The sequence below is a fragment of the Aspergillus puulaauensis genome, chromosome 2 (genome assembly GCF_016861865.1).
Source record: "Aspergillus puulaauensis MK2 DNA, chromosome 2, nearly complete sequence".
NCBI classification, from domain to species: Eukaryota; Fungi; Ascomycota; class Eurotiomycetes; order Eurotiales; family Aspergillaceae; genus Aspergillus; species Aspergillus puulaauensis.
In genome coordinates this window covers 1,150,577-1,175,961 of record NC_054858.1, presented here as the reverse complement: position 1 = coordinate 1,175,961, position 25,385 = coordinate 1,150,577, and the positions used below count along the sequence as shown (strand labels likewise).

At 52.0% G+C, this 25,385-nt stretch overlaps 13 protein-coding genes across 13 annotated transcripts; 6 read left to right on the top strand and 7 right to left on the bottom strand.

Annotated features, from left to right (window-relative positions):
* Window positions 1-74: 74 nt before the first annotated feature.
* APUU_20489S (putative RING finger domain protein) lies at window positions 75-1,239 on the bottom strand (the record flags this gene model as incomplete). The annotated part of the gene is made up of 3 exons (XM_041699135.1): window positions 75-400; window positions 454-712; window positions 787-1,239. 3 exons carry the CDS (start codon window positions 1,237-1,239, stop codon window positions 75-77), a joined length of 1,038 nt encoding a protein of 345 aa, XP_041552251.1.
* Window positions 1,240-1,767: 528 nt separating this feature from the next.
* APUU_20488S (uncharacterized protein) lies at window positions 1,768-2,805 on the bottom strand (the record flags this gene model as incomplete). Its single annotated transcript, XM_041699134.1, has 1 exon — window positions 1,768-2,805. The coding sequence occupies one exon, from the start codon at window positions 2,803-2,805 to the stop codon at window positions 1,768-1,770; it is 1,038 nt and encodes a 345-aa protein (XP_041552250.1).
* A 2,293-nt stretch (window positions 2,806-5,098) lies between these two features.
* On the top strand, window positions 5,099-5,482 carry APUU_20487A (uncharacterized protein; the record flags this gene model as incomplete). Its single annotated transcript, XM_041699133.1, has 3 exons — window positions 5,099-5,173; window positions 5,227-5,282; window positions 5,335-5,482. 3 exons carry the CDS (start codon window positions 5,099-5,101, stop codon window positions 5,480-5,482), a joined length of 279 nt encoding a protein of 92 aa, XP_041552249.1.
* A 78-nt stretch (window positions 5,483-5,560) lies between these two features.
* APUU_20486S (uncharacterized protein) lies at window positions 5,561-6,755 on the bottom strand (the record flags this gene model as incomplete). Its single annotated transcript, XM_041699132.1, has 3 exons — window positions 5,561-6,395; window positions 6,450-6,495; window positions 6,590-6,755. The coding sequence occupies 3 exons, from the start codon at window positions 6,753-6,755 to the stop codon at window positions 5,561-5,563; spliced, it is 1,047 nt and encodes a 348-aa protein (XP_041552248.1).
* Window positions 6,756-7,275: 520 nt separating this feature from the next.
* On the bottom strand, window positions 7,276-7,780 carry TOA2 (transcription initiation factor IIA subunit gamma; the record flags this gene model as incomplete). The annotated part of the gene is made up of 3 exons (XM_041699131.1): window positions 7,276-7,422; window positions 7,524-7,671; window positions 7,740-7,780. 3 exons carry the CDS (start codon window positions 7,778-7,780, stop codon window positions 7,276-7,278), a joined length of 336 nt encoding a protein of 111 aa, XP_041552247.1.
* Window positions 7,781-8,009: 229 nt separating this feature from the next.
* APUU_20484A (uncharacterized protein) lies at window positions 8,010-8,411 on the top strand (the record flags this gene model as incomplete). Its single annotated transcript, XM_041699130.1, has 2 exons — window positions 8,010-8,127; window positions 8,179-8,411. 2 exons carry the CDS (start codon window positions 8,010-8,012, stop codon window positions 8,409-8,411), a joined length of 351 nt encoding a protein of 116 aa, XP_041552246.1.
* Window positions 8,412-8,742: 331 nt separating this feature from the next.
* Window positions 8,743-10,692, bottom strand: APUU_20483S (hexokinase family protein; the record flags this gene model as incomplete). Its single annotated transcript, XM_041699128.1, has 2 exons — window positions 8,743-9,970; window positions 10,061-10,692. The coding sequence occupies 2 exons, from the start codon at window positions 10,690-10,692 to the stop codon at window positions 8,743-8,745; spliced, it is 1,860 nt and encodes a 619-aa protein (XP_041552245.1).
* Window positions 10,693-13,084: 2,392 nt separating this feature from the next.
* APUU_20482A (ankyrin repeat domain-containing protein) lies at window positions 13,085-14,502 on the top strand (the record flags this gene model as incomplete). The annotated part of the gene is made up of 2 exons (XM_041699127.1): window positions 13,085-13,847; window positions 13,907-14,502. 2 exons carry the CDS (start codon window positions 13,085-13,087, stop codon window positions 14,500-14,502), a joined length of 1,359 nt encoding a protein of 452 aa, XP_041552244.1.
* A 545-nt stretch (window positions 14,503-15,047) lies between these two features.
* APUU_20481A (uncharacterized protein) lies at window positions 15,048-16,011 on the top strand (the record flags this gene model as incomplete). Its single annotated transcript, XM_041699126.1, has 2 exons — window positions 15,048-15,442; window positions 15,504-16,011. The coding sequence occupies 2 exons, from the start codon at window positions 15,048-15,050 to the stop codon at window positions 16,009-16,011; spliced, it is 903 nt and encodes a 300-aa protein (XP_041552243.1).
* A 618-nt stretch (window positions 16,012-16,629) lies between these two features.
* APUU_20480A (uncharacterized protein) lies at window positions 16,630-17,742 on the top strand (the record flags this gene model as incomplete). The annotated part of the gene is made up of 2 exons (XM_041699125.1): window positions 16,630-17,038; window positions 17,090-17,742. The coding sequence occupies 2 exons, from the start codon at window positions 16,630-16,632 to the stop codon at window positions 17,740-17,742; spliced, it is 1,062 nt and encodes a 353-aa protein (XP_041552242.1).
* Window positions 17,743-18,111: 369 nt separating this feature from the next.
* On the top strand, window positions 18,112-19,976 carry APUU_20479A (putative MFS transporter; the record flags this gene model as incomplete). The annotated part of the gene is made up of 4 exons (XM_041699124.1): window positions 18,112-18,463; window positions 18,514-19,169; window positions 19,223-19,290; window positions 19,343-19,976. The coding sequence occupies 4 exons, from the start codon at window positions 18,112-18,114 to the stop codon at window positions 19,974-19,976; spliced, it is 1,710 nt and encodes a 569-aa protein (XP_041552241.1).
* Window positions 19,977-20,408: 432 nt separating this feature from the next.
* On the bottom strand, window positions 20,409-21,473 carry APUU_20478S (putative short chain dehydrogenase/oxidoreductase; the record flags this gene model as incomplete). The annotated part of the gene is made up of 2 exons (XM_041699123.1): window positions 20,409-21,088; window positions 21,146-21,473. 2 exons carry the CDS (start codon window positions 21,471-21,473, stop codon window positions 20,409-20,411), a joined length of 1,008 nt encoding a protein of 335 aa, XP_041552240.1.
* A 1,562-nt stretch (window positions 21,474-23,035) lies between these two features.
* Window positions 23,036-25,378, bottom strand: APUU_20477S (putative gamma-tubulin complex component GCP4; the record flags this gene model as incomplete). The annotated part of the gene is made up of 1 exon (XM_041699122.1): window positions 23,036-25,378. One exon carries the CDS (start codon window positions 25,376-25,378, stop codon window positions 23,036-23,038), a length of 2,343 nt encoding a protein of 780 aa, XP_041552239.1.
* Between the last annotated feature and the right edge of the window lie 7 nt (window positions 25,379-25,385).

The window sequence follows — 25,385 nt, the reverse complement described above, 5'->3', positions numbered from 1 at the left end:
ATGTCTATACAGATTTATGTGGATATACTCTACATCGCTCATCAAGATAGCGGGGCTCATTCAACGCAGTCCAGCTAGCATTGAAACGCAACACCAGTCTTCGTCCCTACATTCCCTCCTCGGCCTGCGAATCCCGTCCCCTCGGACGAAATCTCCACCAAACCGGGCTGAATCCCCTCCTTCTCTTTCTTTTTCTTCTTCTTCTTCTCGCCAGCCTTGTCATCCCGTGCTGGGTCACGGGGCGTAAGATCCGTCTCACACACGTAGCAAAGCACTCGACCGTGCAGCTCGGCCGTCTGCTCCTGTTCTTCCTTCGATGCGTGCGGATCTGGCGCATCATGCGGCGTCATAAACTTATCCACGCAAAGCTTGCATATAACGTGACCACAGGGTTTTGTGACTGGAGACAGTATTAGGGCCGATATAACGGACATGACAACATGATAGACTTACGCATCACCTTAACCGAATTGGTCAAGGTCTTTTTACAGCTCGGACACACCCGCAGCATGGCGCCGTCAGACCCCGCTTCCTCTGTGAAATGCACATCGACCAGCGATTTAAGCGAGTAGCTATGTTTATCCGTCTCCGTAGACCCAGGACATATCGGGTTCAGCTTGACAGCCTTATTCAAAGTGACCTCATTCGGATCCATCCCTGGCGTTAACGACGGCACCCAGAATGACGGAAGAGCCGATTTATTCGATTCCGACTGTCAACGACATCGACACCGTTAGCCAACCAGTTCCAAATAACACACCACGCCAGGAAATGAATAAAACACACCTTCTCCTTCTTCTTAACCCTATCCGAACCCTCCTTCCCCTCCCCTTCCCCTTCCTCAATTTTCCTCTTTTTCTTATTATTCCCCCCATCATCAAACCCCATACTAACCATCTCAAACTCCTTCACCTCCCTCCCCCTCGCCTCCTCCGCCTCCCGCCCATTATCCTCCTCTATCCTCCGCCTCGCCTCCTCCTTCTCCTTCTCTAACCGACTAATCTCCTTCCGCTGCGATAGCAGGTCATTTATCGCGCATTCGCGGCAGAATAGATCGCCGTTGCGGGCGCATGCGACGCTGGGTGCGCGCGACGGGTGCAGGCAGAGGCGGCACGAGCCGAAAGGAAGAAAGGAGTCGCGGCCAATAGTGCCGCGCTGGGTGCCCCAGCTGTTGCGGAGAAGGGAGCGCTCATAGGAGGTGAAGTGTGGGAGCGAGGTGTTGCGTTTTGAGTGGGCCATTGTAGGCAGATACTACTTCTTGTGTATTTGGTGAAGTTCGGTTCGGTATTGATGGGTGATTAAGGTAGGCTTTCTCGACTCGGCTGATTGGTTAGGGCATGGGATTGGCGAAGGTGAGCATGAATCCCAGAGCCTGTTCTTGAGGAGGGATGTGTAGGTAAAGGTGAAAGAAGCTCGAGCCCAGACTTGATTTTTGTGGAGTCGAGCTCCCTCTCACCGCCCGCCGATCATCCAGATCTATACAGTCACGTGAATTTCACTGGATTGTGAAAATGATTCCAAGTGAGAACTTGCAAGGTTGAACTATTCCCGCAGATGAAGGACAGTTAATTACCGTGTCAGGTATAGTCTGTGAGGATATTTAGATATTAACATGATGGCTGGGTGAAGGAACAGCCTTTGGCTTTTGGGATAATTTAATTCTGTATCTTGGATATTCAAAAGTTGTATACATACACATGTGTAGCCAATATAACCTGGTAATCAAGACAGCCAATATTTCAAGGCTAACGATCAATCCATCGGATCTTAGATATACCCCCAACTCAGCATTTTCCTCATCAACTTCTCTTTCAGAATGACACCCTCAGACTCAATGTGATCCCACCGTTCCTCAACCAGTAAGCGAACGAAAGGGTCACCCTGCTCATCGGCATGCTTTAATGCCGCCCGAAATATCATATTATTGGTTGGCCAGATAATCGGGAACCCGTAACACTCAATCCGCACATAAATGTCCAGCAACCGCGCAAAGATAGGGAAATCACGATCACGGATCAGACGGCGCAGAGTGCGAGTTGCACGGTCGTAGTTGGTATCCCTATCAAGAAATGCTCTTGTCGAGATCAACTGCAGGAATTCGAGCTTTTCTTTCGTCCAGGGCGCACATAGTAGCTTGTCTGGCAGATGAGAGCCCTCGCAATACGGAAGCTCGAAGTAGATTTTCCCCTTGGGATCTCCTTCCCTCGCTCTGAAAACCTCGACAATGCCGAGATTGAACCATACCGCAACGTTATAGTCATGTGAGCGTTTAGGGTCGGATTCATTGAATTCACTGCCGGGCCGGTTGGCCCGTAAGACTAGATCACGCTCGCCGCGTTGCCCGTTCGAAGTGGTATAACAGGGGTTGGGATTGTCAAACCACTTCGCAAAAGCAGCAAGGTGGTGCTGGTCGTTAGGGACGACGTTGAAGTCAGGACGCTTGTATTGGATAACATGTTGGAGAAAAGCCAGCTGACAGCGGCGAATCAAGGGCAGGGTGCACCAACGGCACTCAAGAATCTGAGTGCGGAGCTCCTTTAGCCCATCACCGCCAACGTATCCAACAATATCATGCGGAGGCAGAAAGTGCCGCGTGTGGATAGATTCTCCATCGCCGTCTGCCTTGGCAAAGGCAAGCTTAATGAGCCATATATATATGACAGGGTTGGAGAGCGCCCGCGCAAGATGAATAGAGGCTCGCGGGAGATTGATCTCCAGGCAGCGCAGGAAGATCTCCTGGATTATTTCCGCAGGCAATGCCTCCAGGCGTGACTTGGGTCTGATCAGAGGTTGGTCTCGGACCATTTGGCCGAACTAGCTTTCTAAGCTCGCTGCTCGGCCAGGCGGGTCTCCAGGATGAGACGGGGAAGGTTCATGTGGCTGCCCAGGGATGGTTCGGAATGGCACTTTGACATATTCGGGGGGGCGGCGCCTGTCTACAGCTGTCCAGCCATCCCTTTCCTCGGAAAGGTGCTTCAATCAGCTGTTGGTTCCGTCGAGCAGATGTCAACACGACGGCCCAAGAACCTTGAGAGTCGAAGCTGGCGCACGGGCTGCCGGAGCGGAACAACATCCTCCGGTAGGACACCCATACACAGGGAGTGCCCTACCTTACGCCAGCCTTGCCAGGTGGCATTTGGAATATTCTGGATTCGGCTGACTCGGTGGTTATTACATGTCTTGGGTTTGGGTTCAAAAGACAATTATCAAAGGGTAATCAGCTGGATGATGTTCTCAGTCTATGCTCCGTCGCAGTATAGACCTGCTACTAATAGCGGGTATGCGGTGCACTACTACTACTACCAGTAGTAGTACCAGAGCTATGATGGTATGTGACAGATTGCAGATCTGTCATAAATCCAAGAGGTCCCTGACGCCGACCCATCCAAGTCTAACGTAAATAAAGTTAGTCCTGGAGCTCCTGTGATGAAATGACACCAGCCCTCGTAAGAGCATTCTACAGTAAGTCCAGTGTTCCGTCAGAGTTCAGACAGATCCTAAAGGGAGCGCACTGCCTTCGTAAAATTATGCAAGTCTCGTCTCGCCATTTCTTGCGTGCATCGAAGGCAATCGTCGGCCAGTCGGTAACCGTCTCACATACCCGGTAGGTGCATATGCAAACCCGCCCTTGCGCGATATCCAGCAAGGAGGAGAGCAAAGGCTGGATACTTTTTCCAATCCCCGAGTCGACAAGCGGTACGTATTTCTCTCAGTTTTCGAGGTATTTCACTAGCAATCCGTGACATGTGGGCCTGTCCGTGGACGCGGCGCGGCGACGAAAACTGGAGCTCCCCTTGTATAGGCTATCCTTGGGCAGGGTGAGGAATATTATCTCCAATTAGATCGTTGCCCAATCATGAGTTAACCCTGCGCGAAATTCGCGGTTGAAGGAATGCCAAAAAAGCCAAGTTGGAATGTTCTGTCATTTTCTTACTTGTACATTCTCCGATTAAGATTACCCCAGGCGATCCGCGAAAGGAACGAGGTGACAGCAATACGTACTGATGACCGGAAAGGCATTCCGCCATCTGAATCACTTCATCTAAAATGTGTCAGTCAAGTAGGTGGAGCATGGGTTAATCAGAGGATCGAGGATGGCTCCAGCCAAAAAGCGCAAGTTGCTGGGCTCGGAAGGATGCATGAACTGCTGCGTTCCGAGACACCAGGAATAATTTTCCTTGGTTAAAAGCGAGCCATTATATGGCCACGTTTGGGTCCTAAACAGTTTGGGTAAAGTATCCCTTCGGAAATAAAGGAGTGCAGAAACACTCGCGTGTCCATGTTTCGAGATTGAGATGCCCAGGCAGCCTCGAGCTCAGGCAGCCGAGCATTTATCTCTCGGAGAGATTCTCATTCGACGCCTTGGGAAGACAGCGAATCGCCGTGCGTGGCCCCGGCTGGTGAGATGCAAGGGAAGGACGCTGGAGCAAGCAAACGCTGCGCAACAGTTTTCCTTGTGTAACATTTCAGCCGTAACCGGCGTGAGGGAGAAGCATCAAACGTTGCGCCCTGTTATTTAAAAAACCAATATCAACGATTTTTGCTTTTTCCACGGAATCGTAGCCATCCGATTCGTGCCCAAGATGATGGGCCTGTGTCTCCCAGGGCGAAGGAACGGATTGTCAAGCAAAGGAATGTGCTGTCGGATGCCAGGCAGCGAGGAGCCAGCACATACCTCCGAGTCCTAGCCCGTGCCACACAACTGCCGATCCGCCCAAATCTGCACCGAGCAATGAATGGCAGCAGATCGCCTAAAACGCCTTGAAAGTTTCTCTATCCAGTATATAACTCTCGTGTTCCCGAAGCCTGGACTGAAATTTTCCCCCTCGGCCTCCAATCTGCCTCGAGCGATTAGTCTTTCGTTTAGTTTTGCCTTTTGATTGTTTCTGCGTTGATTTATAGTCCTTCGTTCAATATCCTTTCGCTTCGTCCAATAGAACAGCCTTGCATAGCATACGTTCGCTCGCTCGTTTCGACTTCAGATTCCCCTGCATCGGTCCGATTGTATATAGTGGCCGACCGCTCACAAAACCTCGTCTCTCGTTATTTCACAATATCAAAACGCGCATAATAAAATCCAAATCGGTCGTTAATCGCCATGGACTGCTTCCTGCAAATATACCGTCTGGTAAAGAGCCCGTTTACACGCAACAAGCATCGGGTTTTGGAGATTGTGAGTCGATTTGCAGGAAGCTGCAGGGTGCCCTGCTGACGTACATTTCCTAGGGCCCTCCAACAAATTTCCGAAAGGAAGAGTTACCGAATTTCTTCGCCGATGATGAGTCTGTACTCCTTGAGTATCCCATGCATGGATATCTTTCTGACATGTCGCAGCGCAATTACCCTGCACAGCCGCACGGCACACGAGAAGGATGCGGTAGTGAACACGGTCGAGGCGGAGCCCTCGAAACGGGATAAAATCAGGAGTCATGTTCGCAAGATGAGTGTCAAGATGTCTCGGCCGCTCATTGACGCGCAGTGAGGTATTCTTACAAAATACCGGTATAATTCACCAGGAGGAAAGCGAATGTTTCAATGCCTTTTTCCGGAGTTCGGTCGCTCAAATCAGGAAAGTCGGTACTTCATTGAGTCGTGGTTTCTTCGACCTCGTGTCTTTGTCATCGAGTTTCTTCTGTTTAAAATTGGTGGAACTGGGTTGTCGTTTTTCAGTTTGTATACTAGGCTTGCGCAGCTCCGGAAGCTCGTCAAAGTCATCGAATATCAATCTCCTTTTAGCCTGGGTAGTATTCGACACTGGGCGCATCGTAGACGATGTGTTTCGCAATAATCCCGTCTTAGACGCCTCATGATCCCTCACGACCGTAGGAGTGGAGTGACCCATTCCTACATCAAGATCGTCATCATCAGTAGTCTCCTCCAATGCAACGGGATCCTTAATGTCCACCTTCCCAGGGCCACCGCCAGTAAAGCCATCATCGCCCCCCAACCCAGACGACTGCGAAAACCCTGCCGCTGCCCTCGTTGAGGACTTGACCTTCTGCAACCCCACCAACGACCTCACTCTCCTGGGACTCAGCATAAGATCCTGCAGATGCGTCCCGGCCCACGAATTCTCCGCCTCAAAGTCATCGCCAGCATCCTCGTCGCGCCCATCCCCCGCCTGTTCCCCCAATACTCCATCGATCCCCTCCTTCTGCTTCGTCTTCAGCTCCTCTGCGGCGTATTTCTTCTTAATCTCATCGCTCATCGGCGTCGCTCCGTCGGTAGGTCTCGCAATATCTGCGACGGTATCCGCATTTCGTGCCTTCGCCTCTTTCTTCCGGCGTATGTACTCTGCGTAGTGAAGATGCTGCGTGAAGGATTGAGCAACGGAGCAGAACTCGTCTTCGACCATCATGTAGATATCGTCTTGGTCTAAGCCTTCGCGGAGGAATCTAGCTTGCTTATTAGTACCGCTCTATCTGAGACTCGCTAATAACATGACGCACTCTTCCGACGGACAGCGATGAATCGGTGAGGATGGGGGGCTTGGAGCTAGAGAACAGAAGGTGTCGGCCAGTCAGTCAAATCCAGTACAAACACACCCCCAATCAAAGAGAACTTTGGAGAATTTTTAGACAATACGCACAAGACTTCAGAAAATCTTTCTTCGATGTAATTGCCTCCTTTCTCGTTGGCGTCTCATGTTCATTTTTCACCCGCGGGCTCGAAGTACGCTTTATCGCTGGAGCTGGCGAATTCGGCTCTCGTTTCGTCGTTCCGGCGCCAGTAAGCCAAGGTAGTGTCCTTGGCATGATGAACTCCGCGGCTTGTGTATAAGAGTAAAGTAAGAGGTTGGCTCATTCATGGTTTTGTCGCCGGTCGCTTGGTGTTGACGATTGTTGAACGCGAAATGGTTTTAGTTCGCGTTGAAGACGCGGCGGCGATCTCCCCTTAAACTTTACCTGAAGGTTGCCCCACGCTCCGCACGGGCATTCGGAAGGGCGACAACCAGGCTAGGCCCCAGCCGACTTTCTGGGGTTTTAATTTAATGACAACTCTTGGTGTTGTTTACGGATTCTACGTGGGAGGGGAAAAAAAAGAGTATTCTACTTCTTCATTCGGGTATCTTTCTTGTCCGATGAAAATCGGTAATGTAAAGCACAAATGATGCCATGGAAACGTCCTAAAACGCCGACACAAAAACGACCAGTGCCCATAAACCAGCAGGGTCAAATACGGAGTGTGAAAAAAAATTTAAAAAAAAAAAAAAAAAATCGAAGAACGCCGTGTCTCATCTCATCTCAGGTTGCCATTGTTCCACTTATAAGATCCTCACGCCTCTCCGGGCCTCTTGCTGTTGCAGCTCACGATCTTAACCTTGTCCGCGCTGATAGTCTGCTGGTTATCCAGTTTGAAATTGACATCCTTGATCAGGAAAGTCCAAACTTCGTCACAGAATCGATATGTGTCAAGGTGGCCCTGTTAACGGATAACACATACGATCAGCGCCCGCTCTTCCATCTGAGATCCGCCACAGGCAATGTCCCAAGGCTCGCGAAACATAAGAGGGCACGGCATACCTTGAAGTTCAACCGAGTCCGAACCTTCTCTGCGAGGACTTCTGTAATAATACGGTCGAAGGTTGAGAGAATCTTCATGGCGAGCTGGGGCTCGATCCGTCCTTCGTTGATCAGATCATCGAGGGTGTCGGTCAATGACAGGCCGAGGCTGGTGTTTGAGAACGCAGAGTGTTAGTACAAGCAAGTCCAGCCACTTCCGATAGAGGTAGAAAGTACCTGCTCCCACGGTAGAGTTCGTAATACGCCTGGGCACTCATGTTGGCGTGGTTGTTGAGGTGATGATGAGGCTGAAAGTGGTTGAATGAGTGGTTGATGACTCCGATAAAGTGTGGAGAACGGGTCACGGGAAAAACACGTGATATCCAAGGCCTATCAAAGAATTATGTCATGTTAACTAGTTAGTTACTGTCAACTTGCTCTTTACACAATATTGAAGTTATTTGGTGTTTTGTTTGTCACTGTTGAGTCACTGTCACCTCAGACAGAATGCAAAGGATAGCACAATTGCCGACAGGGGCAAAGGTTTTGTTGAAAAAACAACCACTTTCTGTCCCTGCCCGATGTATATTTTCCACGCCACAACTTCAAGTGGATTCAAACACAGGTAATGCAAACTGCTAGCGTTTTTGAAAAGTCAGACTGAAAACGGTACTAGATAAAGAAGCGCATGATAACCAACAACCAAACGAATCATCAAAACGACACTCTACGCCAGAACACCACAAACCGCGGAAAGCAGCCAAAAGCGTCGCTCAAGAAGATGAAGAGCTACGCCGGCGGCTTGAAGAGATGTCTGGGGAGGGCGGTGCATCTGGCATAGAGTACGAGGATGGAAAGCCTCAAACTATGAAGCGAAGTGTTAGAAATAATATGTTCCGTTACATATAATATATTAAAATTCATTTACTTCTATCATCAGTTCCTCATACTTAAGAATAATCCCAAAGACCAAACGCTTCCATGCTCATGAAACCTGTATAACGTAATTTTTGGAGCCGTGCGTGTGTTTCGCAAGGCCCCTTAGTGTTTTTGACCCAACTAAGATATATGCCGCCCGTAGGTCAAACAGCCTGGGAAAGCAACACGGGATAAAAGGGAACCAAAAGTGCGCGGACTTGAATATCCAAGTACACCAAGTAGAAGCGCCTTAGTATATAGGATAATCTAGTCGGCAAAGCCTCGATATGTTTCGCTACAAAGGTGGGATCTCGAGACCGAGTCAGCGATTCCCAACCATCCCAGCGAGAACACCAGCTCCAATGACACCGCCATCTGATGCCTCGCGCAGAAAGACTGATTTCCCGCTTTTCTGAGGCCCCGTACGCATGATAAGCCGATCGATGGTCTGTTGGCACATTTCTTTGAAATTGGGATAATGCTGGATTATACCACCCGTATACGCGACGACAAGCTCCTCGGGTCCAGACTGCCAATCTGCAGGCGTGGGCGACGGAGAAATTATAGGGACTATCGGGCCGCGAGCGTTGCTTAATCCGTTTAAGCTTGTCGGTTCATCTTTAGGCTGAGAAATGTTCGTGATGCTTTCATGTTCGGGTGAGGCCGCAGAAGATTCTTGCGGTGAGCTCTCGTGACTTTCCAACCTCAACTCTATTTCGCCGGCACATGCTAATAGGCCGACAACTGCGGCGGCTATTAAGCCTGCCGATCGCCTTTGTACGTCCCTAGCGATTTTTCGTAAGAGATCTGCGGACGTAGCATCCCACCGCCACGTATCGCTTGGCGGGGGTAGAGAACCGGTCAGCTCAACTGCGAGATCTTCGCCTGAGCGTGAACGCGCAATGTTGTCTGAGACGTATGATGTGGTTAAGCCGTATTTCTTAGTGAGTTCCACAGGTAGCGCAGCCTTAGACACCCCAGTAATGTTGGTTAGGTAGTCTATGAAAATAAGCCGTATAAGTTCACCGACATATCTACCTCCAGTCATATATTCAAATGGTTGAAAGCCGGGGCGTGCACTAGCTGCATCTAGTTCCGCATCCCACTTTGTTATGATATCAAGCGCTTTAAGAGGAGGCAAGACACCCGATATCGTCCATTCGGTATTCACGATAATTTCTGATGTCTCTGGATCGCTCCTCCTCACATGATTCACCTTCGCATCGTGCAGGGCGCTAAGTTTCATCGGTATCGTGGCATTGCAGCCAGTACCCACGATGATGCCCATCGCAACTCGGCTGTTGGGCAGGGACTTCACCGCATACGCCAGGGATGCAAGAGTCGCTACCGCATCGTTGGTAATTGCAGAAATCTTCAGTTTTGGTAAAGCGAACAGTTTCCGGCGCTTTTTTGACGGTTCATCTTCATCATCAGGGCGTTTCGTGTGCTTTTCATACCCACTAAGCAGTATTTTTCGAAGATTTAGATCTGAAGTAATAGCAAACCCCTTGCCCATCGGCATGAGAGTAGCTTCCGCAAGAGACTCTTGCCTGTTATTTGTCAGTAGATGTAGAGGGTGCAAAGTTCCTGACCTCGAAAACTTCGGAGCGTATGAGCAGTGGGCTATGTGGGCTACTCACATTATTGGGAAACTGAAGGTAATTCCCATCTCCAGTTCTTCAGGGACTGAGCCTTTTGTTGCATCCGAGGTTAAGCTTTCAGCCACTACTTCCGCAATACAATCTCCGATCCACGCAAAAAGGTCCTCCGCCTTGTCCATCTTTAAATGCTCCTGGATAGGCCATGCTTTCTCAAGCGTGCGCTTGACGCGTTGTGTCTGCGCCTTCTTAAGAGGTCTCTCCGCGGCTCGTGTGCGAGCCATATCGGGCTCGGCAGTATCGCCGAGCAGTTCGATAAAAGCAACTCGTAGGTTAGACCCTCCAACATCGATGGCCAAGTAGCGGCCGGTCTCCAGGCCACTAGGTAGCTTTGAAACCGGGGTTGGGAGGAATTGCTGGTCTGATTCCAAAGCCAGCTTCCGATACACACTCGACAGCCGACGGGCCAACTGGTATAGCACAGCCTCGTCTAGGGCCAGCGGTGATAAAAACTCATCGACCTTTCGCTGATGTTCCAGATATGCCCTTACGGAGGGGTCCATCTCCCTGAATTCCTCATCATGGTCCTCATCCTCGTCAATGGGATCATCGTGTATGATCTCGTGCTCTTCCACGGTGTGTAGCCCTGACCGTCCTGAATCCGCCGAAGCCATTGTCGTGATGAAGCCGGGTACCGCAGATTGGTGATGCGGGGTGCAGAGATAGGATGCAACTCAGCGGGTTGCGAAAGTCCTCGTGTGACTCACAGACTGAGGATCCTCGGGGGTTGGGGTTGCAGTTTGGTCTCGTGTACGCTCACACAGTTCGCAGGAGGACTGTGGATTTCTAATCGGGTATATATGCGTTCCTCTGCAGCAGAGCAGAGTATCATTCAAAAATGGGAGGAGAGCGTTGCCCAATCCGCGTCACGGATGATCGTATATGTGCCCGGGAGTGGAGGAGATCTTCGATTCGGAACCGCGGGAGCAGATCCTCGAGGAAGGGCAGGAGTCTGGAAGCCTGGGACATGTCAACCCAAATAATGGTTAGCTTCGATGTTACAGCAAATTCCAAAGCGGGACGCGTGTCTGCAGCAGGGCGTTGAAGGAGGGGGGATGGCACAACGGTGACAGTCATATGCACGGAGCCAGACCGCGCACCGAAGGCGAAACAGGCTCGGGTAGGGAAGACAGTATGGGCAGACGGCCACACACCTCTCACAGTATGTTTGCACTTGCGCCGAAGATGGCGGCGACAGGTGGTACACAGGGAACAATGAGTGGAATGGAAGAGGAAGCGCAGGAAGGGCAGCAATTGCGTATTATTATAAATAAGAGGGAGCAGTACGGAGGACCTAAGAGAGACGAAAGGTTAAAAAGCCACAGGACCAGCCAGTGGCATTCCCCACCATTCGGAAACGAGCAGCAGAGGATGGGTGAGGCAGCGAAGAGAGACAGAGAAAGGAAAGAGGCCGCGGTGGCCCAGGGTGGAAGGGAAGAAAGAGACAAGACGCGAGAATGATTTGATGCGATGGAATGCGACCATCCGCCAGACGATGTGACATCGCCCCGGTCGGCTTCTACGACCATGGCTGCCGATTATTTGCTGCAACAGCTCAACAGCAGCACCTGGGAATCTGGGCCTGTTGTTGCATCTGGCAATGGGGCATGAATGTCCCGGAGATTCCCCATTCGCTTGCTTTATCCCCGTTGAAGTCGTCAACCATCTTGGTCGAGACAGAGACAGGCTCCACTGTGTCTCCAGTCTTGGCTACGAGCTGAGGCATGTCGCAGAACTACCCAGGATTCAGGAACAACAGCATGCATCCCATCGCGGTTCCAATTACGCATCCATCTTCCGGTGAGCTGTTATTATTGTCACCCTCTTCAGCTCCGACTTTTCTGCCATGTGGGAGTTAGGTAGCTGGGTGGGGCAGCATCCTCCGACTGGTAAACAGGCCAACTGCCACGCCCGCCGCCTCTCGTGACAAAGAGCTATATTAATCACAGCTCGCTCTCGACTTCAATGTCGCCTAATCTAGGAAATAGCCCTGGATCCCTGATTCGTTCAGGGTCTGGGTGGATCGATCAGTGCGTGTCCATGGCTGTGGGATGCATCCTTCTCTAGCCTATCTGATGTTCGTCTCACCAGCTCGATACGAGTTCTCCCCAAAGCTGGACTCGTGCGCAGGCTGCTGAGGAGAGCCTCGTACCTTACCTTCCAGTTCATCCGTTGACAGGAGCAGCAGCTTCAGCCACAAACTGGCGACATGTCAACTGACCCCGCAGGTGACAATCGGCTTGGCCAAATCCGATGTCGCCATGACAAACCGCGACGATATGGATGGGCAGTTGAGCACGTCGGAGAGGTGGATCAAAGCAAACGAGACGCGCAATGGAGTGTCAGATCTCGGGAGAATAAGGAATGGCTAGTGCTTGTTGCTCAAGCCAGGCTTTGTACAGAGTACGTACCTTGGCAGCCTCATGGTCAACGGTTCACTCGTCACAGCTCCGAAATCGGAGCTGGAGCTGCCGGGGTACCTAGGTCGTGTCTCGCGAGTCGCAGGCGTTCTTATCGCTCGCTTCGGTTCGCTCTTGACTGCTGCTGGCTCTTCGTTTTGCCGCCGGCCTTTTGTCCAAGAATAGAAAGGTGGAGGAGAGCTGTCTTGCTCATGTGGGTGGGTATGCCTCGGGCCCAGCATGGAGAACACCCCCATGACTCAATGACTCAATGTAACTTTAACTCTCTGATGCCATATACCTTGGAGTAATAATGGACTTGTTTATCGGAGAATTTCGACGCCACACCCTGGCCCTGAAACGGAGCTCCTAGGCAAAATGCCTAAATGCTACTATCCAAGTTGAGGGGTCTTGTATGTTGAGGTGTACTTCGAGCTGAGGACGCTAAAACCCGGCAAGAGCCGTTTCAGGTTTAACTTCAGAGCCTCCAGCTCAGACGGCGCAGGCGGCAGACCAGGCAGCTGCTTCCATTGTCCCCCGGCCATGGCCTAAAAGTCGAGGCTGTGCTCAACGCCAACATCAACTGAGCATCATATCATCTTGCATTATGAATAACCAGCCCCGGCTTCTATCAAGGCCCATGCCGCAGAAATGGCCCGGGATATCAGTGTCGGAGTGGCTGTCGAATTGGCACAAACAAGACCGGTTGACAAAGGACGCCCAGATTGCCAGACTAGTCAAGCTCGCATCTTCATATGATCCACAGTCAGAAAAGTGGACGCCAGAAGGGAGCGCCCTTGCCTTCCGGCAACTTGAAATGCTATCGGAGTCCGATCCGCAGGTACTTGAAGGATGGCTCTCGATTGCACAGCGTCGGCGCGAGCGCGAATTCGAGACCATCCTAACCAAGAGAGAACAACGAACTACCCTAGAGAATCGTGCAGGGGAGACTGGGGATCCGCTACCCAGGGACCAGAAGGGGGGATGGACTATACTTGGCGACGGTCTTCGCTATGATGATATCCCTCTTACGGCCCCCAACGATCTTACCTTTATGACTGAGAACCCCCGCTTTCTTGGGCCGCCACCTGAATATTATAGTGGCTTTGAATCTGCCTGCCGTCAAGGCTCTCTTGCAACAGCGCAATCTATCATCGCTTCCGAAGCCCTCACAACCACCCCCGCTTTCCTTCACCATGGTCTATGCCTTGCTCTGAAGGCTGGCAATGTGGAAACTGCACGTTATTTTCTCGCTACCGGAGCACCTATCGTCCGGAAAACTCCAAATCATATCCTTTCTGCCCCAGAAGACCAGCAGATTTCCCTCTTCGAGCTCTTAGTTGACTATGGCTGGACGCCAAATACCCCTGGTATTTGATTTTCTTTCACCGGGCCATCAAGATACCATCACTAATCCATATTAATTCAGGGACATGGGGGGCTGTTCTACTACCTTCTATTGTGACCAACCACTCCCTCCTCCGGTGGTTCCTGGACCATGGTGCTAACCCCAACCTGGGCGAGCAGGATGAGCACCTTTATGGCGAGCCCCTAACTGATTCATGCGTGGCTCTCGAGAAAATGGCTTATCAGGGAGATCTCGAGGCTGCCCGTATGCTCCTGGATTCCGGTGCCGTGATACAAAACGGGTTCCCCCTACATTCAGCAGCGGGGGCTTGTCCACCTGGTGGTAACCCGCATTCTGGCATGGTCACCCCCAGCGAGGAGTTCGACAGAAGTAGAATCCCCGTTATGGCCCTTCTGGTGGAGCGCGGTGCCGATGTGAACCAATTCCAAGGGCCTCAAAAGGGGAACATGGTGCCTGGATATGCAATCGTCCACGCTGTCATGGCAGGTGCAGTAGAGCGAGTCCGGTGGCTCCTGGAGAACGGAGCGGATCCCACAGTAAAGGGACCATGGGGAAGCGCCGTGGAGTATGCATGCAAGGTAGGAAGCGGAGATATGAGACTGGTGCTTGAAAATGGGGTAGTCGATAAATTGAGCAAAAGACTAGGCGAGGCCTAAGTGTACGCCACTGCTGCAGATTGGGTAGTATCTACCGGGAAGGTCTTTTCAAAACAGTAGTGTTGATTTGTGATTTTAACTGTTTGTAAGCGGATTTCGGACATGAGCAGAATGGGCATAAAATGCCCAATGTCACTTTCAGCATAACACAGCGCCACAATGATACTTCGGAGTATGGTGCTGGACGGATCTTACTCCGTGGTCTTTGCCTCGAACTAAGATCGTTTCCATGGCCATCAATCGGCGGCGCCAGTCATGCAGGAATTGATAGGTGAATCTTGCAAGCTCAGCTCCCGCGGCTAAAATAGATAACCGAGCTCCCATTCGAGGAAAATGGACGAAGTAAATGAGCGTAGCAGTCGAGATTGGCGATGAAAAGAGTGAACCGTGAGTGGTTGATCCAAGCTGATTGGAACCTTGGAAGGATCGTTCGGTCGTGCTCCAGTGACCCCACCTGACTCCAGAACTTCTCCCGGTCGATCGTCACATCGCGTCTCACGGCCTCTCCCTTGATTTCCTCGAACCGTTACACCCGCTTGCCCATCATGGAGAAGCACGTCGAAGATTTATCTGGCAGAGACCAGCTACCTCTCACAACTGGCCCGAGTATCCCTCCGCGCCGCCGGAATTTCCCCCGCCTCGCCGGCTTCCTCGGTATCGTCGCCTGCCTCTGGTTGACTTTCCACTGGCTTCCTATCGCGCTTCCGAATTTTAAGATATCCCTGTGTCACAATCATGCTCGAACGGCAGAAGACGGCTTCCCGTTCGAAGACCAAGATCCGCTCACAGACTCGGCGACTGCGGATCCACAACGTATTCCACTTGAGGCGCACATCATGAGCAAATGTCCAGATGCGCGGGACTGCCTACGGGAGCTTGTTGTGCCGACAATGGAGAGGGCCAACGACAAAATCGACTTTGAGCTTTCATTTATCGCAAAGTGGGTGAAATCTTCTTTTTTGAGGCTCGTTATACAGAGAACTAACCGGTCAAACTACTAGCGCCTCAAATCGGTCTTCCGATGTAGTGTGCATGCACGGCCCCGGAGAATGCATCGGAAACATGCTCATGCTCTGCGCCGCGAACCTTCCCTTCCCACCAGATGACAGCTCTACACAAGCGACGACGCCCACGGTTCGATACCTCGGGTTCGCGACTTGCCTGATTAGCTCATACGAAGAGATCCCAGACAGGCAGATTGTTGAACAATGTGCTCTGGAGCATGGTATCGACTTTGAGGCTTTGAACCAATGTGTTAGCCAGCAGGACGACAATCCCAATGTGGGTCACCAGGAAGATGCTCCGCTGAGCGGTATTGCTCTTCTGCGGGAGAGTGCTCATCACAGTGCGGAGCTTGAAGTGACGACGAGCTGTACTGTTCGGGTCGATGACACCGTCTGGTGTATCCGGGATGGCGGAGCCTGGAAAGATTGCGCGAAGGATGGCGAAGGTAGTCAGGTGTCGGTTCTTGTTGACGAGATTGAAAGGCTCTACGGGCAGCGGAATTGATTCCCGGGCACAACACTGTGATTACTGAAACTGGGGCATGGCCTCATAGAGCCTTAATGATCCTATACGTGGCCAACTATTATATTCCAATGATTTTGTATGATTGCAGGCGAGGTTCGCCAGGGCCAGGTTATTGAAGCGACAACGTTTATTCCTTATGGATTTAATGAGGTTTTTATATTATTACATTCAGTTCGAGACATCTCATCGCGTGAATGAATACAGGCAATCATTGACTTCCAACCTGCATTATCACTCCTAGAGGTAAACAGTTCCAACTCATGCTAAATATTTCTAGTATCTGGGGACCTGGGCCACACACGTTTGCTTTCTTCGGCAAAGTCGGGTGGGATTCTGTGGAGGCCATAGCAGAGCACTTTATGATGTCGCGCTGTTACTCCTACAAAGCAACCACCTTAATTCTCTCACCACAACCAAATTGGCCATGAATGTCGCTGTGGCAATCAAAACAATCAACGCGTTTGCCATGTTCTTAACAGCTCGAACGCCGTTCACCCTATGGGTTAAGAGACACCAGCATCCCGTCTCATCCTCAGGATAGCAAACTTCCTATAATCCCTCTGCCATCTATCATTCTACTACACCTACCTCCATACAATGTCTTCCAAACTCTCCGCAATGCCCACTTCCCTCCAACACCGCGCCAGAGGCGACGGCCCCCAGAAGCGAGTCGACGAACTCGTCCGCAAGTACCGCCGAGTCAACAAACCCAGCTCCGTCATGCTTGAGGTCTTCAATGATCCAAGTAGCTACTCCATCCTAGCCGATTCTCTCCGTCGCCACCTCGCGCTTGTCAAGTGCCGCTCGCAGGAGTTTGAGGACTGCCAGGTTACAATCTACGACAGGGCTTTGCTCATCCTCTCGGACTGCGGCGAGAGCGCGACGGACCCTGGCATGCTGGAGCTCTACTTGACCGAGTTTCTGGGGATTGTTCCGATTGCACCCATCGCGGATGGCAAGAAAACTGTCTTGAACCATGTCAGGCTGCAGAGTGTTTTGGACAGAGGTAAATAAGTGCCTATCATATCTGTGGGAACGCCCTCATAACCATCTGCAGTTCAACTGACCCACAAGAACGAAGACGAGGACGCCATGGTCCCAGCCCCAGCCCCAGCCCTAAGCACCGAATACCAGCGTGGGCAGGAAGAATCGCCCCCCTTTGATATCCAAGAGGAGTACGGACGCCACTTCCCCGATCCATATCTCTATGAGGAGGAGGAGGAGGAGGAGGCGGAGGAGGAAGAAGAAGAGGCAATGTTCACCATGGAGGCGAAACAAACAAGCAGGCCTGATGTCCGGGCTACGCGACTCCTCGACGTCTACCACCAAGCCAAGGAAGACTACCTCACTACAAAAGCGAGGGATGGCGTGGAGAGCCTTCCCGCAATCCGCTTCCTCCGCGATTCAGCGGAGAATACCCTCCGGTACTTTCATGATAACGGGCTGTCTCATGATAGTGTCGTCCCAGATCTGGAGCGCACCTTTGCCGTCGCCAGAGACAGGACGGCTCAGATCCTTGGTGGTCGTAAGCGGCACTTTGACGAAGATGCAGGAGGCCGGGGCAAGAGAGGCAGGAGGTCTCATGCTCTTGGACCGCGTAAGCGACACCTTGAAGGGTATAGCAAGGGTAGGAAGCATCGGGGTGTGGACAACAACAGGAGAGCTCGCCCCATTATCGACTCTTACCGTCCCCCCCAAGGCCGCCATTGAGGATTTGACAACACGGTTACGGCAACTGAATCGTTGGGAGCCAGGATATCATGTACTCTAGTTTATTGTTTCGCATTTTCTCTTTTTCTGATATGCTTGGGCTGTGTTGCTTTGCGCTAGGATTGTGGATTAGTAACCTGATTGGCGGGGGAGTTGGCGCGATCATCACGCGGCGTAGTCACACAGGACAGGAACATGCTGCATCCATCCCCGATCCCCAGGTGGTGGTTGTCGAGCTGCTCTTTTACTGCTCTTCCCCCACTTTTTTTTTTTCTGTTTTATTGCTTCAGCCTGTCCAGAGTCTCTCTTTTAGTTGCCTCGCTCAATCAGAAATGCGTGTTTAGCCTGCATAGTCCAGTTCCCCTGAAAATGACATCCTTTCGGCCGCCCTTAGCGGGGCCGGCTTCCGACAAAAGCAGCGGTTCATCAACTTCTAATGCTCAGTATACCCCGGTCTCTGATGGTTCCGTTGAGGGCCAGTCAAGCCGTAATCCAGGCGGACCCTTGAAGATTCAGACTGACTTCGGCGACGTGGAAGACCCGTTCTCTGAAGACGATGGGGACTCGTTCAACTATAATGATGAGGCGCGGCCGAAGTTCAGTCGGCCCAGAGTGCCGAAGTATACTCCTGTCGAAGAACAACAGGTTGTGAAGAGGTTCGATCGCAGGCTGGTACCATTCCTCGCGCTCCTCTACCTGCTTTCTTTTCTAGACCGCTCAAGTTAGTTGCTGTTAATTTGTTCTATTCTGGATAATGTTGACGCTGTCTAGATATCGGAAACGCAAAGATCGCTGGTCTTGTAGAGGACTTGAAACTGTCGTCCTCCCAGTACGAATGGCTCTTGACAGCCTTCTATATCACGTACATCCTGTTCGAGTGGATGACTCTGCTCTACCGCGTCTTTCCAGCACATGTATACATCTCGCTCTGCGTATGCGGATGGGGTCTTGTGGCCTCGTTTCAATCACTCGCGGCATCCTTCGGGGCCATGGTCTTTCTGCGCGCAACCCTAGGAATCACAGAAGCAGCATTTGGACCAGGCGTCCCATTCTACTTATCCTTATTCTACAAGCGTGAGGAGCTCGCATTCCGAACAGGACTCTTCATTTCTGCCGCCCCGTTGGCCTCGTCGTTCGCTAGCAGTCTGGCATGGTTGATTGTGAAATTCAGCAGTGATGGGCCCATTGCGCCATGGCGAGCCCTGTTCCTTGTGGAGGGGTTTCCCAGTGTCATTGTCGCTGTGTTCGCGTGGTTCATCATCCCTGACTCGCCTGGGACTGCGTCGTTCCTTGAACCTCGCCAGCGCATGGTTGCTCAAACGCGAATGGGAAACGGCGGTAGATCCGATTACCCTGGGCATCGGAGGAGATTCAATTGGAGCGAGGTTGGGAAGACTCTCGCTGATCCCAAGGCATATATCACAGCTGTACGTCTCCCTCGCACCCAATCCTCCGTAACCACTAACTAATCAATCAATAGTTCATGTTCTTCAGCTGCAACGTCGCATTCAGCTCCATGCCCGTTTTCCTCCCAACAATAATACAAGAGTACGTCCAAACACCCAACATACAGCATAAAATAAGTTATTAACTCGTCTAGCATGGGCTACTCCTCCCTAAACTCCCAAGCCCTCAGCGCCCCACCCTACCTCGTCGCCTTCATCACCGTCCTAGCAACAGCCTACCTCTCCGACCGCTCCCGCTCCCGCAGCCCGTACCTAATAGCCCACGCCCTAACCTCCGCAACCGCGTACCTCACCATCGCACTCACAGGGCATTTCCACGCATCTCTCTCCCCAGCAACACATAAGCTGCTGCGCTACGCAGCCGTGTACCCCGCAACAGCCGGGTTCTTCTCGGCCATCACGCTCATCATCACGTGGAGCATGGACAACCGCGTCGCGAACGAGGGGAAGGGCGCCAGTGTCGCTATCTTGAATGTCATTGGGCAGTGTGGGCCGTTGCTGGGGACAAGGCTGTACCCTGCGGAAGATGGGCCTTGGTATGTGCGTGGCATGGCTGTCTGTGCGGGTTTTATGGGTCTTGTGGCTGTTTTGGCGGGGGTGTTGAGGGTTACCCTGCAGCGGGCTAATAGGGAAGGTGTGGGTATGACTATGGGGGGTGAGAGGATGGATGATGGGACGGATCGAGAACGCGAGGTGCTTATTTTGGGGCCGGGGGCTGCTTCGGCTGTTGTGGGGAGGAGGGAGGAGGGGTTTACATATATTGTATAATGATTGTTTGGTATACTGGCGATGTACTGTAGATAAGATTACCCATGCCATAAAAATTATACTGAATCAAGTATTTTGAATAAATTGGATGAAGCAGCAATTACTATCACTCATAAAACTAAACTAAACCAAGTAAAACCCTGTAATCAAGAGACGAAAGACCAACATCCAAGAACCAGACACAGAATCCGCTCGTCAAAACGCTCAGCCGTGGGAACTTGAAAGCCGAAACCCCATATTATAAACAAGCATACAAGATGGATAGAAGCATGATATGGCGGTCATCATTATGAAACTTTGTTGCTTTGTGCAATTCAAACAATCAATCCCTTCGATTGAACCCAAACCAAAAACACCGTTCCTCTTTGTCTATTGTTCGCTCGTTTGATTAATTATGCAAGGCAGATTATTGTTTGTCCTCCAGCCTTTTTTTTACCAAGCAGTGTGTCCTCCATCAATCAACATCGTACTCCCAGTCATAAAGCTACTAGCATCACTCAGGGCAAACAGTGCCGCACCTCTGAACTCCTCTGGCGTCGCCAATCGTCCAAGCATGTTCTCTGCCTCCCACACAGCCCGCGCAGCAGGCTCCTTCTTGAATACCTCATCCACCATGGGAGTAACGATGTGACCAGGGCAAAGAGAGTTTACACGGATTCCATGCCGTCCCCATTCCATCGCCAGGTTCCTGCTGAGCTGGATAACAGCCGCCTTGGAGGAGTTGTACACGGGCGAGGTCATGCCCTTGTTCGCAATAAGCCCGGACATGCTGGCAATAAGAAGGATGGAGCCCTTTTGCTGGTAGTTGAACATTTGCCTAGCGGCGGCGGTGGCGCTGTGGAAGACACCGTTGTAGTTGATGTCCATGACTTCGTGCAGCATCTTGGGGCAGTGCTCGAGGGCGGACTCGAGGTAGTTGATGCCTGCGGCGGCGATCAGGCCGTCCATGCGGCCGTTGTTGGCGGCGATTTCGGCGAAGATGGCGTTTGTTTCTTCGGCGTTGCGCACGTCGATGCGGTGGTAGTGCAGACTGCCGCCGTAGTGCTTGTCTGCGTGCTCTTTTGCGAGCTCATAGTCGGGGTGTGGGGTTGTGAGGCGGTCGAGGCAGTAGACTGTTTTTGTTAGTTTTTTTTTTGTTTAAATATACTGGTTTTTATGGGTGGACGAACCCTTAGCACCAGCTTCAAGCAGGGCTTCGGCCATGGCAAGACCGAGACCACGGCCTCCACCGGTGATCACGTAGACGCGGCCCTGGAGGTCGAATTCGCGGAAGCGATGTGTGACTTCTTTGATGTCCGGGCGCCGGGCCTGGATGTGGTTTGTGTCTTGGTGAGGGTTTGGGGGCTTGGAGGAGTCAGGGCCTGTGGCGTAGGTGAAGCGGGGGACGGCAAAGGGAGAGCGAATGCGGCTCCATGATGCTGATGCCGGAGCAGCAGATGAGCGTGCTGAGCAGAGCGACGAGCGCAGGGGGAGGGATCGCGAGAGTGTGCTGCGCATTGTGGTGGTGTGAAGTATATAGAAGTAGCAGGGATGTAGATAGGGCTGAAAGAGGGGAGGGAGGACGGAAGAGAAGTGCCGCCGGAGGTAAGAGAGGAGAGAGGAGATGGGAGATGGGAGAAGCGACACAGGTATTAGAATTAATTAAGAGGAAGAAGAAGAAGAATATGTTCAGTCTATGGAAGGCGACCCAAGGGAACTTGAAGGGGACGGGTTTATATCTATGAGCCACCGCAAACGTAACCCCTCTCGCACTCGAAGCGCCCCGAAAAAAAATTCACGAAAGGGTAAGAGCAAAAAGAAAATTAAAATTAAAATAAAATTCTCGAAGGCCGCGTGACTGCCTCAATTGCAGAGCTTCCTTCATCGTGAAGTCAATCGCGATCCAGAATTGGAGCCATGGAACGTCGGGCTCGATCTCGGAGACTCATGCAACAGAGGGCAACGCGTCTCAGATTGCCGCAGGTGACCACCTGGGTGGAGAAAGGAGATAGCTGGGCTCCGTCGAGGCACAGGAAGACACAGCTGGGGGTGAAAGGAGGCCGGCAGCGGTGAATGGGTTATGCATGCCCCGGAGGATTGATGGGCAGTGGGATGGAAGGCCTCGAAGGGGCTGTGAAGGCAGGGAGCAGCTCAGGTGAGCATCGTGAGATTTCATTTCTGACTTCGATTACCGGAACAGGCAAGCCAAAGTCTGATCGGCTGGTCGAGGCATGTCGGGTTGTCCACGGGGTGCGCAAAGTACGGTCCACCCAGAGACACAAACGGGCATCCCGAGATATGGGGAAGTATCGGTGCTATTCTGGTCCTTGCCCGTCGCCACGACGGTAGGGCTGTTCAAGAGCAAGAGCTCCATCGCTGTCGCATCGTCGTCTCGCAGCAGCCCAGGATCAAGCAATAGTCGATGGGGGAATCCACATCTTTGATAGATTGATGGGTTGATGGTGAAGGATGGCTCCTGCTGCCGCGTTCCAATGGGAGACGAGACGCGGGCCCAAGTGGTGGTGTCACTCCAGTCATATGCCGTCTATACGAACTTTGATTCCCAGATCTCACCATGGTCGACTTGACTTGCCCAGTAGTGCACTGTGCACCAGACCCCGGAATCCCCCCAACCTTGATATCGGTCTTCGGCCAGTGAACCCTGCTTGGCTCTTAGAATAGAATAATGAACCTGCCTTAGTGCCCATCATCACTGAGCCCTTGCGGTCTTGGCGTTGCTTCAGACTTTTAATTGCCACCGGTCGCCTCAACTGCCTGCATGGCCGCGTCTCGGGCAACATGAGAGAAGCCAGTCTTTGCAGAAGAGAGAAGACTTTGTTGTCACGATGTTTTCGGACTCCGAGTGCCTCCCCGGCTCGGAGCCTCGGATTACCGCTTTAGGACATCCCTGCTGGCCCGACGGAACAACTACAAACAAACTAGGCAATGTTCTCGAAGCGGATCTTTGAGCTCGTCAATCATTCTCATTACATTAGATCGTCAGTAAAGCTCCATAAAATGCAGTTTCGCTATCAGCCCGTACTCCATAGGTACCCGTGCGCTCCCATGAGGAGGTCCCCTTAACCCATCGTGGTCCCAAAGTCTAGCTTCATCAGCAGTCGGTCGACGCCCGCAGCTTTGCGCGGCACAAACGAGCACCCATTTGCATGGCCAAGTGTCCAGCTCCCAGTGGCGCTCGTCGTCGGCTCGAACATCATTCGCCCCTCCTCTGCTCGGCTGTCGTCGATATCGCGCAATCGTGCTACGACCCCGTTAATCCCCCTCTCTGTGTCTTCTCGCGCTGCCCTGAGCGCTTGCCATACTTCGCGTTCCTCACTTGCGTAGTCTACCAATGCGTCAACCACCCCCTCATCGGTTTCGAGATCCATGTTACGCTGGATGCTCTCCAATCGAATCACGAGGGCGATGAAGTGGTCGATCCTCGCAAGTAGACCCCGCAGAGCTTTCGTAAAAGGTGTGTCGTTGAGGAAGAGCGACTGTACCAATGAAAAAAGGTACCGGCGGTGCGCAGCCGTGAGGGCTTCTGGATCGTGCCGTCTAGGAGGTGCCGCCTCCGATCCAGGTTCTTCACTTTGCTCATCCATGGCCGTGGCAAGACCTTGATTCCGCGCCTTTGATGAACTTGCAGTTCCGGGTCGGGATCCGGGCGTCGAACCAGAATCAGACACCCCTGCTTCTATCCATTCACAGAAGTGCTGCCATGACCCATTAATGACTTCTCCCTGGAAAAAGCTTCCTATTTCTGAAAGCACAAATAGAGATGCGCTGCTTGTTGCCCAGATAGCCCGCATTTGGCTTGTTCTAGCATTTTCGCGTTGCCTGCCCATCCGGAGTCTACTCTGTCCAAATCGACTATTACTCCGCGGCGGGCCCCAAGGCGATGGGTGACTTCGTCGGATTGGGGTGTGCTTCCATAGGTTTCCCAACCGAATCTGTGCACGTCTGATGCCTAGCAAATACGAGTGCACTTTGGAATATATTAAAATGTCGGATGCCGATAGGAAGAGGTCCAGGGGTGCCCGCACCTGCACCGAAAGGGATGTTGACGTAGGAAAGAGAAGGTCGTCAAACGGGACGCTGGAGGTTTCTGCTACCAGTTCGGCCCCCGCTTCACCTGATAACAGTCCCAGTCCCTGGTTGTCTTCTTTCGTTTTGAGTGAGAGCCGAACAAGCTCCGTAGCGAGGTCAAGCTCATCATCTACAGGGTCTTCTTCATTTTGCAAGGAGTAAAGTTCCGCCCAGGTGTTGGTCAGCGTGGTCGCTATGTCCCCTTCCTTGATAGCAAGGCCGTCGACGCTGTTAGACACAATATTCCTAGTGGCCGTGGTCACTGGTATCCGCTGTCGTTCTCGTAACCTCGCGTCGGCATGTGATACTAATGCTGTAGCAAATTCACCACGTCGTAGGAGTAGAAAGTCGTGCAAAAGAGAAAGGATCTCCAGGATCTTGGGAAGCGGTAATAATTTTGAAAGCGTGCTCTGTGACAGCGACGTCCTAATTGAGTCGACAGCGGTCGACAACTTTGAAGCAGATATAGGTGACTTCAACCCAGCAAGGTGATCAATGTGTTCTCCATGTAGGGTAACTGGTGACGTTAAAAGAGCGTCGGAGGTATGTCCGCTGGAAGGACCCCGTTTGGCTCGGATAAGATTCAGGGTCTTCCCTATGAACAATATCGAGGCAGCGGTATGCGGCGAAACAAATTGAGGGATTAGTCTGGTATGAATTGCAAATTGAGCGCCCGGATCCTGTCCTTCCGCCCCACCTGCATCGGTTTCTTGGATGAAAAAGTCGCCTTTTCCCAGAATAGGGAGATTTCCATAGAGCAGCCATGTAGAAAGTTGCCTCATCCACGCGGTTTCTGCGGCGCTGACCAGCTGCAGCGCGATCTCTTCGATGTCGACATATCCTGTCTGCGACTCCCCGCGAAGATGGTCTATCAAACCCGCACCGGTGCAGCTCTGAGACTGGTCCTTCTTGTTTGTCGGCTGGATAAACCGCCCAATCCCCCAAAGCCACTCCAATCTTCGTGTCCAGGGTTTGAATTCACCGACAACCGTCGCGAGCGGGACTATTCCGTAACCTCCAACATAGCCACTATCCTCGACTAAGATGGCCTTCTCCACCTCAAGGATCTTCTTCTGGAACGCATCGAGATGGTGACTACGGATGGCGGTGGAAACAGCGCGACATATGACCGACGGATGTGAGGAGCAGATCAGAGCCGTGTGGGCGCGAAGTCGAGCATGAAGGCGGCTCAGACGGGCGAGGGAGGTAAGGAGTGCTTTTTCCGGGGGCGAGAGGATCGGAAAGGATTCTTCAGCGACGGAATCTTCTTCGGTTTGGAAGCTGAAGAGAGACGACTGCTGGCCGGAGAGGGAGAGGAGGATCTCGTGGAGCATCCTGGCT